Consider the following 19,306-nt stretch of genomic DNA (forward strand, 5'->3'; position numbering starts at 1 on the left):
AATAGAACAACCAGTATGTTTAATACAAAAGAATCCAAATACAGTTTATAAATTGGAGCTTGCTAGGCCAGCCTCCGAACGAGTAACAGAAACAATAAAATTATATTATTAGAGTGTCCAGCTTCGTTTTGTATAGTAATTATCAGCTTTATTTTCACTTTGTAAATTAAAGTATGCAGTATGATATTATACAAATAAATTTATAGTATCTGTTTTCTTCTTATTTATAAGGCGCAGCCAGAAGTTTCTAGACCAAAAACTCTTCCTCCAGCATTAACACATGAAGCTTTAGCTCGACCATCTTTGTAACTAAGATTCACATCTTCAAGTGTTATTCCACTACATGGATTCGTTTTGCTACAATCTAATTTCACCGCAATTTCTGTAGCCGATGTTCCGTGTATGTCTTGATACGTTACATCACTTATTTTTACACCGGAGCCCTAAAAAAGAAAAAGAGAAGAATAATATATTAGATAGATGAACACGATCTTTAATTTATCATAATAATTCGTGTCATCATTGTGCTAAATTTAACTGTTCAAACATTACCTGATGAGGACAACTTTCATGATTAGGACAATAATCTTGGTCTATGATTATTGGATTTTGAACATTAGACATAACTAAATGCTGAAAGAGAACACCTTTAACAAAGCCATTGCTAGGCCTTGCCCAAGTTTTCACTCTCACACCATTTTGAGTTCCAGTGAAAGTCACTGTTTTAACTGTCACATTTTGAACTCCAGCCTCTTCCACTTCCCAACCTAAACTTCCAATGCTGCATCAAACATATTAATTCTTAGTTGATAGTAATTAAATCATTATAACTTAACGAATTTATACAAGAGTTTAATTTCTATACACTGACAGTTTAATAAAGATTCAAGCCACTTAAAGACAACTACATGTAAATGTGCATAACAAGTGAAACTAGTAACTTGGAATAATAAGGCGGGTAACCTTCTACTAAAAGTTAAAATGAAATTGATTGTGTAAAGTATTTTTATACTATCGGTGCATATAAGTTAATTTTAACTATGTTAAATAACTAAGATACATTAAAATGTTTATAAAAAATAGAGAGGATGTTTTAAATAGTGTACTACAAGTATTATGTCCCAAACCTGATTCCATGGCCAGGGCCACAAGCAATGCTTTCGATCCATAAGTTAGAATTTCCAGGGCCAATTGAGATGCAATCATCTCCAGTACCAATACGTGAGTTCATAATGCTGACTCCTGATGATGATTGTACATGAATTCCATCGGTGTTGGGGCTATTTCCTGGAGCTGAGACTCTCACTCCTTGTAGCTTCACATTATGGCAGCCATCAACCAAAATATGGAACATTTGACTATTTTGTGCAGTTACTCCGTTGATTATGATGTTATCCGAGTTGTAAAAGGCCAGTGCCTGCTCCAAAGTTCAATGCACAAAAGATTATTGTGCTAGTTTAATTTGACGTAATATCGATCCAATTCTTCTTTGGCACTACGGGTATGTTTGGTACATCAGAAACCAATTTTCCAGAAGTTTTTTTTTTTTTTTTTTCACGAGGAAGTCATATATATTAGCTGGATTTTATTTTTTCTTTCGTACTGGGGAAATGACTTCCTTACTTAGCTTATTGATGGAAGTCATTTTTCTTACAAGTATTTTAACCTTTTAACTTCTTTTTATTTGATCATCTAATGAATAGTTACGTACTACATATAGGAGTATCAATATTTTAGATTCAAAAGTTTCGCCTAAACGCTCTCACATTTGGGAGTTATATTATTACTAAATATTTTCTACATACGTACTAAACACTGAAAACATTTTTCGTGGCAAACTTTACATACCGTAGTTCCCTGAGGACATTTCTTGCCAGAGGTCTTGCAAGCCCAAAGACCAGCACCTTGTCCATCAAAAGTTCCACCATAGATAGAAACTCCGGTGACTTTTTCGAACTTTATCCAATTTCCAGACTTGCCAATCACATTATAATCAGAGAGAGCTAAGAGAGTGCCATCAATGCGTATAGTAATAGCGTTGCTCTTGCATGTCTCGCCACTGAAGTATGCGTTGCGAATCAGGTAACTTCCACGTGGCACGTATATAGTGGCCGCGCTAGTAGAAGCACAGGCTGCAGTCCATGCACTCAAAAAAGCATTTGATGAGTCTGTTTTGCCATTGGATTTTGCTCCATAATTTTGGACATTGTAAATGGTATTTGCTGCTAATGATAGGTTGAAGAGAAAGATCAAGAAAAGTGGGAATATTGCTAAGAGACTAAGTTTGCACATCATCATTTTGCTGATGGAAAATTGCTAAAAAGTTTTTTTGAGGGATTCAAAGAACTGATCAAATGGAGGTGATGAGGAATTGGAGTAGTTTAGGGGGATATTTATAGGCTTTGGATTGATGAGTTGTACTTTCATGGATTAATTTAAGTTAAAAAAAGTAAAGACTTTTTAATAGTTGCTTTTACACTTCAATGAAAGTTAGGTTTTCTTTCCAAATTGGTCATGTTCGGGTTTGGGAAAATAAGACTTTAAATCACAATCCAACATATGCAATCACACCAATTCTACAATTGTTGGCAATTTATTTTAAGGAGAAAAGTGAGGGGAAACAGAACAATCAAATGGCGAGCTTATGTTTCTTTTACATTTGAATATTAACTAATTGTCTTAGAATGCTAGCAATGTAGTTGTGTTCTGTTGCATACAAACCTTAAAAAGATAGAAAAATAATGCCCATAACGTTTTGTAGTCTTCCTTTTTGCATTTAAAATAAAAATTTGTCCAACGGACTCTTAAAGAGGGAAACATAAAATAAGACACAAATTAAAAGCGCCTATTGAGACGTTTCTAATAGAATAATTAATCTAGAATAGTGTCGTCAATCCAATCGTTTAAACTAAAAATAGCTGGCGATTATATAATGAGTTTAAGTTTGGTGCACTGTCAGTGCATCATTTTTTTACACAAGAGGGTAATAAGCAGGATTTTCCTATGTCTAAAATTAGTCACTGATTTTTTCTTTTTTCCTTTTCGCTCTCTTTCCTTTAAATCTCCTTCTTCTTGCTCTCAAATAGTCGATGGTTTCTCTCAATTTGCTTCTTTTCCACTGTTCACTTCGGTTTCTCCCTCAGTCCCTCCATGTTCATGAAAGACTTTTGCTGGAGGTTGACTTTTAAATGGAATTTGAAGGATTCAATTTAAAATTTGCATATGAAGAATGGCAGATATTGGAGAAAATATGACAAATCCTTTAGATACTTGTTACAAGATTCACAATGTTTGAAGAGTTAACGAATTACTTCAATGGTGATCTTTAGAAAAATCATGAGAATCTCAAAATCGTAAACATCAGTAGAGAAGGAATAATTTTGTTACCAGCAAGACAAGGAAATAATTTTGGTAGTTAGAGTACAAGTCGGATTCAACTTTCCTTTAATATTATTTACAAGTCGGATTCAACTTTCCTTTAATATTAATTACTTTTATGTTAATTACATTTTTATTAAAAAGGTAAACAATTACTACTACTTAATCAAGTCACTGTATTTACCTTTAAAATTACCTAATAGTGTAAAAAAAAGGTACACTGACAGTGCACCAAACTTAAACTCTTATATAATATATATAATCCACATTTAATATATGTATAATCATGTATAGTCAGTTATACCGGCCAGGAAAATTAAAAAGTTAATCTGACCAGTTATTTTATATTGATCCCTTTCTAAAATGCGTTTATATGTTAAATACATACTTCAGAAGAATATATATTTTGATTAAAGGAATTGTTGCTTCCGTGTGTTATATTCAAACTTTTACCATTTTTTGCCAACAATATCACATGGCTGGAATTAATTATGATTGAATACAAGGAACTGATTAAGTAAAGAGATTAGGGTAAAAAATTAGGTGGATTTATACATACTATGTTGACTTTTGTTTATGGATAAGGAGCTTATACTAATTGCACGTGGTTCATGGATTTTTTTACGTATATAACTTGTACATGTAAAGCCACACATGTTTAGCACAATTCCTTTTGCAAATGTGGGCCCAACTAAATTTTTTATTTTACACGTATCAATTGATAGCCTCTGTTTTGCTGATGTTGATAGCTGATGTTGATATTTAAATACACAGCCTAAGTTAGTGAATATTTGTAGATCTCAATTGTTTCTCCGAACATCATGTTTTCCAACACATGATTTTAAGTAAAATTAGATAGTAATGAGTCTATATTTTCAAAAATTACCCTATTTAGCCTATTTTTATACACTTCAAAATTCTTTACAAAAAGATAAGAATTTCTTAATTTGTGATTATAATTTCTAATATTTTTATGCTTAGAAATTGATTAAGGATGAGTGAATTAAAGTGAAATTTTAAAAGTCCATTTCTTGAATTCTTAAAAGCTCAGAAACTTGCAAAATATAGTTTTATGATAAATAGTCATTTAATGTAATTACTCACAATAATGAGAGAAACTCCTTTTAAACTTTATTTTTTCAATTAATACTTATGACTAACAAAATTATGATATTTTTCTTATAACAAAAAAATTTATACTCCAATATTTAGTAGTGTTATTGGGCCGTGCACCGCACGGGTTATCCTTAATTACGACAATATATATATATATATATATATATATATATATATATATATATTGTCCTTAGGCTATGTGACTGGTGGCTTTGAAATAGTAGTAAACTTGCCCAACAAATTCACATCATCTATGTACTGATTTTTACATACTTTTAACAAGGTAAACCTGAAAGTAAATATGGAACCCCAAAAACAATGATCCGTGCATGCATGAAATTAAATATGCTGTAGCAATCCCCTTTGCATGTCTCCTTTCTGCATGCAACTGGTGAACAAGATAATAATAGTCACCCATCATGGTCCAAGCCTATGACACGTATTGTTCACTTTGAGTCTAGGTCTACATGGTCCAAGCCTATGGCGCGTACTTGTGTTACGTGTTATAAAAGTTCACTTTCCTCTCTCATCCAGTTTGTGATTCACTGAAGGTACTGTGTGCAACCCTTTTTCAAAATCTTGTCAATCTAAGGCCCCATTTGTCCATAGATATCAAAAAAAAAAAAAAAAAAAAAATTTAGAGTTGGAGTTGTGTTTGGCTATAGTTTTTGAAATTGTAGTTTTTAGTGAAATGTAGTTGTAAAGAAGTGATTTTTTAAAAAAAAACAAGTTTTTTAAGTTTTTAGTATTCCAGAATACAACTTCAAGTTGTATTCGGAATTCTCATGGCCAAAAGCTGATTCCGAAAAAAAGCATAAAAAAAAAATTCCAGAATAAAGTGAATAATTCTTATGGCCAAACGGGGGCTAAAAGTGTGTCAATCTTGCTTGATCCACCCTCTCTAGGCGTCACATCATAGCTATAATTTATTCGTTTATTAATATCTCAAAGCAACAAATTTGTTTTCTTCTCTTATAAATTTCGGTTTTTTTTTTTTGGGCGGAGGCCAACTATATGTAATTGGTTTATTGTTTGATTTGTTACGGGGGACGATGTGGTGGGCGATGGTGATGTGATAATTTATTTGGTTCACATTTCACTACTGTAAGCTAATAAGAGCAGTAGATATATACTATTAATTTGTGTAATAGTTGAATTTATTATTTTCTCGCTCTGTATTTCAGACTTTACGAGAGACAAGCTCATATTCCTAATATTGTAACATTTTATATTTAGAAAATAATTTGTTATTTTCTTACACCTTTTGTCATTTAAACACGATCCTACAAGATTAGACATGACTTATTGGACGTGATCCTACCAGAGACAATTTCAAGTAGTTTTCCTTATAGGGTACTTTAGTAAGGTATTCCAATTCTATATGTTGACACGTACTGTTGCAGGACAACTACATTTACTCTTAGATTTGGAATAAGGGGACGTTTTGCCACACGATTTAGGAAAATACTACCGGTAAAAAGTTCATTATAAAATGTTTATAACTACACAAATGTTATTACATATATTTGACTATAAATTTCAAAAGTTTTTTTTATTATAAATTTTTTATGCCAAGTCCAACTATGACAAATAAAGTGAAACAAGAGGAGCTAGTCCTAACTGACTAAAAAAAAAAAGAGCACCAATCAAATTGAGATGAATGACGTGCATCATTTCGATCGTAGAATTCGTTGTATCCTTGCCTACCTAACAGGAAAAAATGAACTTATCTCAGGTAAGGTCTGGATGAAGAGCAACAAAATAATACATTCAACTGTTGATAAATAATATCTAGTGCTCATATGATTCCCCTATCCCCCTCGTCCCTGCAGCCAAAAAGGGCAAAAGAAGAATAAGAAGAAAAAGAAAAGAAGATATTAATAAGAAGAAACGAAAACAATAAATTGATATATTGGGATATTAATACACGACGAAAATTACATAAATGTCCCAATTTATGTGGTGGTTTTCGAGAATCAAAAGAGTTCTTCGACCGTGATATTTTCATATATATGTTCTTTGAATATTGTGAATGGTAAATTATATATTATCACTTAGTATAGTAATTTTATGTAGTTTTCAAGTATATAAATTCTATTTCAAAAAATTTAATGTCTAAATTCGCGATCAAATTTGAGAAGTTTAACTCTGAAAAATCGAACTATAATACATAAATTGGGATAAGGGAGTATTATCTTGTCCAATATGGAACAATTGCGTGCCGAAAGGAGACGTGAAAAGGGGGTTATTGCATATCGTCCTATTTCATGCATGCACGTATCCTTTTTTGGGATTCCATGTTTCAGGTTGGCTTTTATTAAAGTTGTTAAAGTCAGTTAAATGGATGATGTGAATATGTGGTGCAACTTTACTAATTCAAAGCTAGTAGCCACACAGAGTTAGGAAAAATTCAAAATTGCCATTAGATCTCTTAATATCTACCTTTGCTCAATTGTTTGGGTTCTAAGTTTTCAACAAGCTGTAAATTATTTAACATATTTAATGTGGAGAATGCAATCATTTCCAGTTTCACCATATTCAAATATTGTGACATGACTTTAATTTTCACTGGAAACTAAATTAATGCATCTTTCTAAATATAGAGGTTAATGAAGCGGATTCATGAACAGCATGATGACGTTTTAGATTTAAACCCCCGGTGTAGGTAAAAATAAATTGGCGATTTCTTTCTCCTTTTCAAGGTTTGATGGACAGAGATTTACCTAATATCTATGCTTGTGGGAGGTAACAGGTATCCCATGAAATTAATAGAAGTGCGCGCTAACCGGCTCGGATACTACGGTATTATAAAAAAACAACATATAAAGATTAATTGGTCCTTCCTAGTTTTTTACATGTAGAAGTTATATACGTCAAATAACCATGTGTGGTTTTGTTAAAGCTCAACTGTATAGCTCCCAATACCTAGTAGGCTATTTACGCCCCTATTGGCCTAAAACAATGCATAATTTAACAGTCAACTTAGGATAAATCCATTCGAACTTGTAATAGTATCCACCTAATCTATTTTTTGACTCTATTCCGGCCTTTACCTAGTTCCTAATTCAATCGTAATTAATTCCATGCATGTGATATCGTTGTCAAAAATTGGCAAACGTTTGAATTAATCAAATGGAAGCAACAAGATCCCTTAATCAAAATATTCTTCATAAGTACATATTTAACGCATAAATGGATTTTAGAAACATCAAAAGAAGTTGACACATGAAGAGTTAAGCCAAAAGGGTTCAATATATAGTATATATACTTTTCCAAAATTATCCATCTACATTAAGTTCGATGAAGGGTGTCAATTACGTCCACTTAGATGTAAACTTAATTCATTTGTTCCTCTTTTTAGTCATTGCTTAAACAAGGTCAAGAGTCAGAGAATTCACTTTCTTGTGATTGCTGACTATTACGTCTGTGGCTACAACGACGAAAAAAAAAGAGTAACAAAGAGAGCACCACTTCCTACTAAAAACAATAGTGATTCTTTCCTAGCCAAAATTTGCATAGATCAAAATATATTTCATCAATATAACTTGAAAATATATTTAAGAAGAAAAGAAACTATAGAATAAGCAAAAACATTAGCAAAAAGTATATTAACAAAGAAGAATAAATCCACCTGATGTGAGGCGTGTATATTATTTTTTTTGTGTGGCAAATAATGAACATGTATGATACATTAAAAGAATAATGATTTTACTAAAAGAAGAATTCATTAATTAACTTGAAAACTTTCTATAATGCAAGGTGACAAATAACATAAAAAATAATCCTATCAAAAAATAATACTCCATCCGTTTCAATTTATATGAACCCATTTGATTGGGCACGACATTTAAGAAAAAGGGAAGACTTTTGAAACTTGTGGTTCAAAATAAGCCTTGAAAATTTGTGTGGCTGTAAATCTTTCATAAAGTGAATTTGTTTCCAAATTAGTAAAGAGCTCATTCATTTTGGCACGGATTAAAAAGAAAATAAGTTCAAATAAATTGAAATAGAGGGAGTAATACTTTTGATCTATTGGAGGTTGGCTGAAGTAAGCCAAGCAGAAAAATTAATGGATTTCTGATAGAACTAAGAGAAATAGGATAATGTGATAACATAATCTTTGGCAAAATACATCAAATGACACTTAAACTATAGCCAAAATGTCGAGTTCACACTCAAGCTATGCAGGCAACCTATTACACACCTCAACATCTAAAAAGTGAATTTAATAACCCCCAGAAGCTGATGTGGCACAAAAAAAAATTATGATTAAAAAATAGGCGCATTTTGTTGATTTTGTTTTTTGCTAAATATGCCCCCACCCTGCCCCGCCCCCTCTTCTTCATTTTTGTAGGAAATCAATTCCTTCCTTGCTTGATTATGATTGAATGTCATCAATATATACAAAAGACTTACCTTATTCTAGGAGCTATTCTAGCTGTACATAATATTCTAGGAAATATTCTAGTTGTACATAATAATGACTAATATTCTAGCTGTACATAATAATGACAAAATACAATCGTTATCACACCCCCGCTGTCGAAGCGGGAGGTGGACGAACGCTTAGACTGTCCCGAAAGTCATCAAACAGTACGCGCGGAAGCCCTTTTGTAAAAATGTCTGCAATCTGATATCGGGACGGAACATGAAGGACACGAACTTCGCCACGGGCAACTTTTTCGCGAACAAAGTATATGTCCATTTCAATGTGTTTAGTGCGCTGATGTTGTACCGGGTTACCTGATAAGTATATCGCACTCACATTGTCACAATAAACAAGTGTCGCCTTTTGGATTGGGCAATGTAGCTCAAGGAGTAAATTCCTGATCCAGCAGGATTCAGAGACAACATTAGCAACTCCCCTGTATTCGGCCTCGGCACTAGAACGAGAGAGTGTAGGCTGACGTTTTGAGGACCAAGAAATCAAGTTGTCACCGAGGAAGACACAATAGCCAGAGGTGGAGCGTCTGGTATCCGGGCAGCCACCCCAATCTGCATCTGTATAGGAGACTAAGCTACTGACAGTAGACTCATAGAGATGCAACCCAAAATCAATAAACCCCTGAATGTAGCACAGAATGCGCTTAAGAGCAGCCATATGTTCATTACGAGGGTCATGCATGTGGAGACACACCTATTGGACGGCATAAGAGATATCTGGTCTAGTGAAAGTAAGGTACTGCAAAGCCCCAGCAAGCTGACGATACTTAGTCGTATCATCAAATGGTGCATCTTTCGAGGCACTTAGCTTCGGCTTCGTGTCAACAGGTGTAGGAGACGGGCTACAGAGTGACATACCTGCCCGTTCTAGGATTTCTTCGGCATACTGCTTCTGTGATAAAAATAAGCCATCTGCATTACGAGTAACAGCAATACCCAAGAAATAGCTTAGTGGACCAAGGTCTTTCATGGCAAACTCGGCACTTAAGAGTGCCATAATAGACTTACGGAGATCGTCTGAAGAGGCCGTCAGAATGATGTCATCAACATAAAGCAGTATATATGCAATATCAGAACCCCTGCGATAAATGAATAATGAGTGATCAGACTTGCTGTGTGAGAAGCCAATGGTGGCGACAAAATCAGCAAACCGCTGGTACCAAGCCCGAGGGGCTTGTTTCAAGCTGTAGAGAGACTTCTTCAATAGGCAAACATGATCAGGAAAATTGGGATCCCGAAAACCCAATGGTTGATGCATATACACAGTGTCAGAGAGATTTCCATGAAGAAAAGCATTCTTGACATCGAGTCGGTGGATGGGCCAAGAATAAGATAAGGCAATACTTAGCATAGTGCGAATGGATGCCGGCTTGACCACCGGACTGAAGGTCTCCTCACAGTCAACACCCTTCTGCTGAGACCTGCCATCACCTACAAGACGGGCTTTATGCCTCTCAAAAGAACCATTAGATTTCTTTTTATGACGGAAAATCCACATTGACCGAATCACATTAACATTAGCAGGCCGAGGAACTAACTCTCATGTCTTATTTTCAATTAGAGAATTAAATTCATCCATCATGACATTCTTCCAATTTAGGTCACGGAGAGCACTTACGGGATTTTTGGGTAATGGAGAGATGGAGGTAGTGCTCTCGGTGTTAAGGTTAGAGGAATATTTCAAATTGGGTTTGAAAATGCCATTACAGGATCGGGTAGTCATGGGGTGTGGCTGCTGTGGGGAGGGGGATGTAGGTGGTAATGGCGGGCTGGAAGGCAGCGGCGCAAGAGCAGCGGGAGGGCTGTCCTGCAGCGGGAGGGGGCTGCTGCTGGAGACTAGGAGTGGCCGCGGGTGGAGCCGGGGGTGGAGGTGGGTTGGGATTTAGAGTGTTGGGAGATGTATTGCCAGAATTTCGTTGCATATGATGAATGATGTATGGATTAACATTATGGTTCAAAAATTCATACGTGTGAGATGTCGGAGTATGAAGTTTTGAGAATGGGAATGTGTGTTCATCAAAGACCACATGACGGGCAACGAAAATTTTCCGGGTTGACATATCATAACACTTATATCCCCTATGATAGGAAGGGTACCCAAGAAAGACACAAGGAGTGGACCGTGCTTGTAACTTATGAATGGTAGTGGATGGAAACAAAGGAAAACATAGACACCCAAAAACCCGAAGATGGGAATAGATAGGATCTTTTTGGTATAGGAGTTGAGTAGGGGAAAAGTATCCTAGAACTTTAGTAGGGAGAATGTTCAAAAGGTATGTGGCCATAGAAAGTGCATGATGCCAAAAAGAGGGGGGCCTCAAGGCATGGGTGAGCAGGGTCCGAATTACATTATTTATGGATCGGATGTGACGTTCGGCTTTTCCTTTTTATAGGAGATGTGTAAGGGCAAGAGAGGCGGAATTGCAGCCCATGTTTTTGAGCAAATAGTTAAAGTGGTCCGTTATCAAATTCTTTCCCATTGTCACATTGTAAATTTTTAATGGACCTTTCAAATTAAGTTTTGATAAAAGCATGGAATGAGGTGAAAAGAGAGTAAACTTGAGACTTCTTAGAGATAGGAAAAGTCCACAAAAATTTACTAAAATCATCAAGAAATAGTACATAGTAACGATGCCCATTAGAGCTAGCTACGGGCGACGTCCAAAGATCACTATGAACTATGTCAAATGGAAAAGCAGTGAAAGACATCGAGTCATAAAAAGGTAATTTAACTTGTTTCCCCAAAGTACAAGATGAACATAAAAACTGTTTGTTCCTATTACATTCAATAAAATGCTTGCTATGAAGAGAGCGTAAAGGTTGGGCTCCCGGATGTCCTAAACGACGATGCCATGAATCAGGAGACAAAGAACTGAAGACAAAAGGAGATTTTGAAGGTGAGGCCTGGATGACGGTGGAGAGTGGATAGAGGTCCCCGCTACTGTTACATCTCATTAGTTTGTTCCCGGTCTGGAAATCCTTCACATAAAAACCAAATAGGTCAAATTCAACAGAAACCCAGTTATCAATGGCAAATTTTCGGACGGAGATAAGATTCTTAATGAGCTTGGGTGCATGCAATACATTATTTAAGGTAAGAGGGGGGTGTGGAGGTGAGAGAGTAGTGTTCCCGAAACCATGAATTGGAATTACATGCCCATTACCAACAACAATGCGATGATTACTATTGCTCAAATTAAAATAATATGAGAGTGTACCTTGGTTCGAGGTCATATGTGATGTTGGACCGGTGTCCATATACCAATTCCCATCCGGTGGAGTGATAGAGAAACTATGCATTGCCGCCTCAATGTCCGTCGGAGTGTAGCCAATATGGGGCTGGGCTGCCGAGGCCGCGTAGGCCTGTTGAGGTCGTGGCCCAAGAATACCGGGCTGCATCGCCAGTCGGGATTGCTGCCGTGGGCAGTCGAGTAGGGGCATGGTGGAGCAGCCCACTGTGTCCGCCACTGCCCATATGGAGGGTAGGAAAAATAACGTGGCGCGGCTGCCACTGACTGGTGCCGCCAGTTGGCCACTGGTTGGTGTCGCGGTCAGCGTTCTGCCCACCCCCACCGCGGCCATTATTGCGGTTTTGCCCATTGTTCTTTCCATTATTATTTTTCTTCTTGTTCTTGTTGTTATTATTCCTGCCATGATTGGAACTTGAAGAAAAATTATTCTGAGAGTTGGAGTTAACATGTTCCATGTTACCTGGTTGGACACCGCCAGTTGAGGCAATAAAAGCCGTATTCCCGCCGGCTTCCTTGGAGAGACGATTTTTAGCGTACGTTTGGCCAGTTTTATTCGGGATCAAACGCTTTCAAAAGGTGGTAGTGGGTCTTGATTTTGGACAAAATCCACTGTGCCAGAGTAGGCCTCTGGAAGACCACCAATGAGCCGCAAGACAAGGCGACTATTTGCCACCGGAGCATCCACATCTTCCAGCCTGTCCGCCAAGGTTTTCACGTGGTTGCAATACGCATCCGCACTTGAATGTTTTTTGAGAGAGATGTTACGACCCAACCCCGTGGGCCGTGACTAGTGCCCGAATTGGGCACCCGAACACAATCACAAATCCGAGTGGCAAATAGATGGCTTATACCGACACAAATATCAAATGCTGCCTCAGATTATATCAGATACATCCAGGTATATAACAGAAGCCGACAAGGCTATATTTCAAATTTAGATAATTTCCAGAAAAATTTCGGTAGAGTTTCCTTTGTTTTACAGACTATCCAAATTAACCCTGCGCACAGATAATACCAACAAAGGCCACACAGGGCCAACAAAGCAACATGTAAACATATGCGGACCGGCCGCCGCGGCGAATGGGATCGCCCAAACACAACATATACACGCATCTGTACAGAAAGACCCTAACCCACAAACATGTCCACAGACCTCTAAACAGACCGACAGAATCATATGACGGGACAGGGCCCCGCCGTACCCATGAACGAATATGTATAAATGCACTACCAAGTATATATACCAAAAATATAAGCTCCGGGATGAGAGGAGCACTCCGAATAGCAGAAGGGGGTGTCCTAAACATGTGGATCACCAGGCTGTGCGTCTGTACCTGCGGGCATGAAACGCAGCCCCCGGAGGAGGGGGTCAGTACGAAATATGTACTGAGTATGCAAAGCAGAAGGTACAAAAATAAATCTTGTACAGTAATCGAATCAGAAGTATGGAAAATGATACATATCCAAAAATATCAAAATGTTTATTTCCAAAGTATAAATTATGCATAGGGCACAGGAAAATATGGTCGCCCACCTGTCGATGGCGCCATAACACAGCATAACACCTGAAAGTTTCAAATCTCCGAATCCCCGGCACACATCACAACACAGCATAACGCCAATCACAGCATAACACCAAACATATATGGAACCCGGCCCTCGAGCGAGGAGCTCGGTGAACCATAAACACAGCATAACACCGGAATGTATCATAATACGCACGACAACCGAACCGGCCCGGGAACCGGCGAACGATATCATAGGGCACGAGCGGAGTAGTGAGGAATCATATGCATAAAATCATTATCATAAATCCAAAAGATAAGTAAAATAGTCATATTTAAAATCGGAACAATAATTATAACATTTTCTTCCCAAAGTTACCGAAATTACATAAAGGGCGTCGCAGGACCCACGGACGAGTATAGACCCGAACTGAGCCCGCCTATGAAAAACATACTCATTTTATATCATACAAACTCCTACGAAAATTTCAAAGCAATCCGAGTTTTTCTGAGGAAGTTATGGGCGTTTGAACTTTTGGAATTGCTAAAGAACAAGCTTTGGAACCAAAAATCAGCTTTCATGAAATCTTTACAAATTATAAACTCCAAGGATATAAGGATCAATGTTATGGCATATGCGCCCAAGAATACCAAGGAAACAAATACGAATCACAGACAAGCTCAGATTTGCGAGAATAGAGTTTCCTAGAGGCTCGTATCATGGCCTACTTTAACTAAGGCATGCCAAAAAAAAAGGTTACCTTACATACCTCAAACGCTCTCCAATATGATCCAACTCAAGCTAAGTCCAAACTATGATTCGGGTTTCCCACGATCTAAAAATAAGCCATAAAATGCCAAACATCAGCTAAAGACTTATTGGGCAATAAATTCCAATTTCGCCCAAAATTCTACAGAAATTTGGCAGCATTTCCCCTGTAAATAGGCCATCCCGAGAATTTATCTCGCTCAAAGTCAACAACAACAACCACAATAACCAACTTAACAACATCAATAATGAATTCGGAAGACAAAATAACATTAATAGCTCTCTTTTTCATCATTCGACAACTTTCCAATTATTCAATTCAATGGCTTACTTTCAAGCCACAATATCGTTCACACATTTAATTATCAACCGAAATCCTTACCACAATATTCAAGGGCATTCTAAGCAATTTACATAATATTTCTAACAATCCACAATTTCTCCAAATTTTTGGCCGAAAACAGCCCCCTAAACCGAGAACTACACTACAACACACTCCTCATTTTCAAATCATGATTTGTATCAACAATCCACACTATAACTATATCATTTCCATAAAATACACAAATTACATCAATGCACAATAACCCTCAAATCAGCCCACAAAATCTCAACATCAATCTTGAGTCATTACATGCTCAATTCCAAACTAGAATTCATAACGACGACAATTAAAATGCTAAGCGATATTAATGCAATCTTCGACATATTATGTGGCCCACATTCGTCCACACTACACATATACATATGTTGATGGTTCTCATAGATAAAGATTGCATTAATTGCATAAAGTTCTCCAAATCAGTCCGCAACACTTACCATATCAATTTGGGACATTAAACTCTTATTTCCACCATAAAAGTCATCACAACAACCATTAAAACGTTAAGCGACATTAGTGTGTCCTTTTGCATACAGTATGACCCATATTCATCTACCACTACACAAGCATATAATGGTGATTCTTAGCCACTCTACACACTACAACAATTTAACATGGTACAAGAAGCTAATTAATCAACTCAACACCACACAACACACACACACCCCACACGGCTAACACCCATCACACAACCCACTTCCAACATACTATATTTCACCAATTTCATCCATATTAACATACTACAACATGAATTAAACGTTCACAACACATAAACAAGTGCAAAACTTACCTTTCTTCTCCAATTCCATATTTGGTTAGGGTTTGCAATTGACACAACGAATGGTTGGATGACCCAAACAACTCTTCCACACTACTTAGGGACCTCAAATTAGTGGGTTTGAACCAAAGAAATAATTTTGGGGTGGTTCAAAATGATCTTGATTTTTTCTTGGTCTTGGCCGTGAGTGGTGGAGTTGTTTCTCCAACTTCTTGATATTTTATTCTAAGTGTTGAGTTGATAAAACGATGACTTGAAGTCATCTTTTAAGTCCCACAATAATCTTCCAAGTGTCTTTGGGCCCATACATGTGTTGGACCAATTAAAATTGGCCACAACAATGTGTGGGGACCACTTCAATCCACACGTTTTTTTTTTTTTTTTTTTGCAAGAGTTTTAATTTCCAAATTCATGAATTATGGTCCCAATTTTTCCTAAGTGTTCAAAGCCAACAATTTCATATATAACTTATATCTCAAAATAAAATCAAATGGTCAAAAGTCCCGACTTCGAATCCCGGAATGGTCTTGGCCTTAAATTATCATAGTTAATCCGGGTTGTCCCAATGTACAAAAATACGGGTTCTAACATCCTCCCCCCCTTTAGAACATTCGTCCTCGAATGTCAGATTAACCTTACCGGTCATACAACAATTTGGGGGAGTTTCCTTACAAACTATTACAACAATACAATCATTGATCAATGATTCATTTATCAAACAACATAGTCAAATAGAGAATTGGATTACCTGTAGGCTCTGAAAATAAATGAGGATACTTCTTCTTCATATGCTCCTCAGTTTCCCAGGTCATTTTCTCTCGGTTATTGTTCCGCCACAGCACTTTAACAGAAGCCATATCTTTGTTCCGCAACCTTTTTACCTGGCGATCCAATATGGCTATAGGCTGCTCCTCATAAGATAGCTTCTCTGTGACCTGAATATCATCTACAGGAAAGACTCTGGAAGGGTCACCAATACACTTACGAAGCATAGAAACATGAAATACCGGGTGTACCGCTCCCAAATCAGCTGGCAGATCTAACTCATAGGCAACCTTGCCTATTCCGCGAACAACCTGATATGGCCCAATATATCTCGGACTGAGCTTTCCTTTCTTGCCAAATCTCATAACACCTTTCATCGGTGACACTTTCAGGAACACCTAATCGCCAATCTGAAACTCTAACGGTCGACGTCGCTTATCGGCATAAGATTTCTGTCGGCTCTGGGCCGCTAACAGTCGCTCTCGGATCAGTTTCATTTTATCGACTGCCTGCTGGACTACATCTGGGCCAATTAATTGAGTATCACCCACGTCAAACCAACCGATCGGAGATCTGCATTTCCTTCCATACAACGCCTCATATGGTGCCATCTGAATACTGGAGTGGTAGCTGTTATTATAAGCAAACTCAACAAGCGGTAAATGGTCGTCCCAGCTACCCCTGAAATCAATAACACAGGCACGCAACATATCTTCCAATGTCTGAATAGTGCGCTCGGCCTGTCCGTCGGACTGGGGATGGAAGGCTGTACTCAGGCTCACCTAGGTCCCCAATCCCTCCTGAAATGATCTCCAGAACTTAGCTGTAAACTGGGCACCTCTATCGGAAATAACAGACACAAGAACTCCGTGCAGTCTCACAATCTCCTTAATATATAGCCTGACATAATCTTCAGCTGAGTATGTAGTCCTAACTGGAAGAAAATGGGCTGATTTTGTCAGCCGATCAACGATCACCCAAATGGAGTCGTACCTCCGTAGAGTGCGAGGTAAACCTGTAATAAAGTCCATATTAATGATCTCCCACTTCCACGTCGGTATCTCCATCTCCTGCAATAGCCCACCGGGCTTCTGGTGCTCAATCTTAACCTGCTGGCAATTTTGACACTGAGCAACGAACTCTGCTATATCTCTTTTCATACCGTCCCACCAATATAGGCATCTGAGATCATGGTACATCTTCGTCGACCCTGGGTGAACAGAATATCGGGCATAATGTGCCTCGCCCATAACCTGTCGCCGCAACCCTGCAACGTCAGGTACACACAATCTGCCTCTGTGAAATAACACTCCATCAGGTGAAATCTCAAACGGAGTCTTCTCCTGTGCCGGAGCTGCATCTCTGTACTGTGCCAGAATAGGATCCTCATACTGATGCCGCTTAATATCTTCTGTAATAGAGGACTCAGCAATACCTCGAACAGAAACCCCAACATCTCCAGAATCAGCCAAGCGAACTCCAAGACTAGCCAACTGATGAATATCGCGAACCATTTCTTTCCTCCCTGATGGCACGTCTGCTAGGCTACCCATAGACTTGCGACTAAGTGCATCTGCCACAACATTAGCTTTCCCCGGATGGTAGAGAATATCAACATCATAATCTTTTAACAACTCTAACCACCTCCTCTGTCGCAAGTTCAGCTCCTTTTGCCTAAAGATGTACTGAAGGCTCTTATGATCTGTATAAATATCAACGTGAACCCCATATAAATAATGTCTCCACATCTTCAAAGCATGAATGACCGCGGCCAGCTCCAAATCGTGAGTAGGATAATTCTTTTCATGTTTTCTGAGCTGCCGGGAAGCATAAGCTATCACCCTGTCGTGCTGCATCAACACACATCCCAAACCAATACCAGAGGCATCACAATAAATCACATACCCATCTGGACCCTCGGGAAGAGTCAGGACTGGAGCTGTAGTCAACTTCTCTTTCAGCAACTGGAAGCTACGCTCGCAAGCATCTGACCACTGAAACTTAGCTCCCTTCTGAGTCAGCCTTGTCAAAGGTGCTGAAATGGAAGAAAATTTCTCCACGAATCTCCGATAATAACCAGCCAATCCCAGAAAACTACGCACCTCTGTCGGCATCGTAGGTCTAGGCCAATTCTTTACGGCCTCAATCTTCTGGGTATCCACCCGGATGCCATCAGCCCCAATAATATGTCCCAGAAATGCCATTGAAGATAACCAGAATTCACACTTAGAAAATTTAGCATATAATTCCTGGTGCCGAAGTGTGCCAAGTACCGTCCTCAAATGGTCCGTATGCTCTGCTTCTGACCGAGAATAAACCAGAATATCATCGATAAATACGATCACAAACATATCCAAGAACGGTCTGAATACCCGATTCATCAGGTCCATAAATACTGCTGGGGCATTTGTCAGCCCAAAAGACATGACTCTGAATTCATAGTGCCCATATCGGGTCCTGAATGCTGTCTTGGGAATATCAGCCTCTCGTACCCGTACCTGATGACATCCTGACCGCAGGTCTATCTTCGAGAAGTACCTGGCACCTTGCAGCTGATCAAACAAATCATCAATCCTGGGGAGGGGGTATTTATTCTTGATGGTTACCTTATTCAACTGCCGATAATCAATGCACATCCGCAGCGAGCCGTCTTTCTTCCTCACAAATAATACTGGAGCTCCCCAGGGTGACGCACTAGGCCGAATGAAACCCTTCTCCAATAGATCTCTCAGCTGTTCTTTCAATTCTTTTAATTCTGCTGGTGCCATTCTGTACGGAGGAATAGAAATGGGCTGAGTGTCTGGCAACAAATCAATAGAAAATTCTACCTCCCGCTCGGGGGGAAGACCTGGAAGCTCATCTGGGAATACATCTACAAATTCATTAACCACTGGGACCGACTGAAGAGTCGGTGCCTCT

At 38.1% G+C, this 19,306-nt stretch overlaps 1 protein-coding gene across 1 annotated transcript; it reads right to left on the reverse strand.

Annotated features, from left to right (window-relative positions):
• On the reverse strand, positions 1-2,342 carry LOC132602606 (polygalacturonase-like). Its single transcript, XM_060315418.1, has 4 exons — positions 1,849-2,342; positions 1,128-1,417; positions 553-781; positions 1-443 (listed from the first exon to the last, which is right to left on the reverse strand). Exons 1-4 carry the CDS (start codon positions 2,296-2,298, stop codon positions 225-227), a joined length of 1,188 nt encoding a protein of 395 aa, XP_060171401.1. The 5' UTR covers positions 2,299-2,342; the 3' UTR covers positions 1-224.
• Between the last annotated feature and the right edge of the window lie 16,964 nt (positions 2,343-19,306).

This window comes from Lycium barbarum, chromosome 7, assembly GCF_019175385.1.
Source record: "Lycium barbarum isolate Lr01 chromosome 7, ASM1917538v2, whole genome shotgun sequence".
In the NCBI taxonomy this organism is placed as follows: Eukaryota; Viridiplantae; Streptophyta; class Magnoliopsida; order Solanales; family Solanaceae; genus Lycium; species Lycium barbarum.

Bases quoted from the DNA above. Each gene is read 5' to 3' on its own strand.
- LOC132602606 (XM_060315418.1), bottom strand. From the start codon at position 2,298: ATGATGATGTGCAAACTTAGTCTCTTAGCAATATTCCCACTTTTCTTG. The intron at 1,418-1,848 runs GTATGTAAAGTT...ACTTTGGAGCAG, and splicing joins AATGTCCTCAGGGAACTACG to GCACTGGCCTTTTACAACTC. The intron at 444-552 runs GTAATGTTTGAA...TTTCTTTTTTAG, and splicing joins ATGAAAGTTGTCCTCATCAG to GGCTCCGGTGTAAAAATAAG.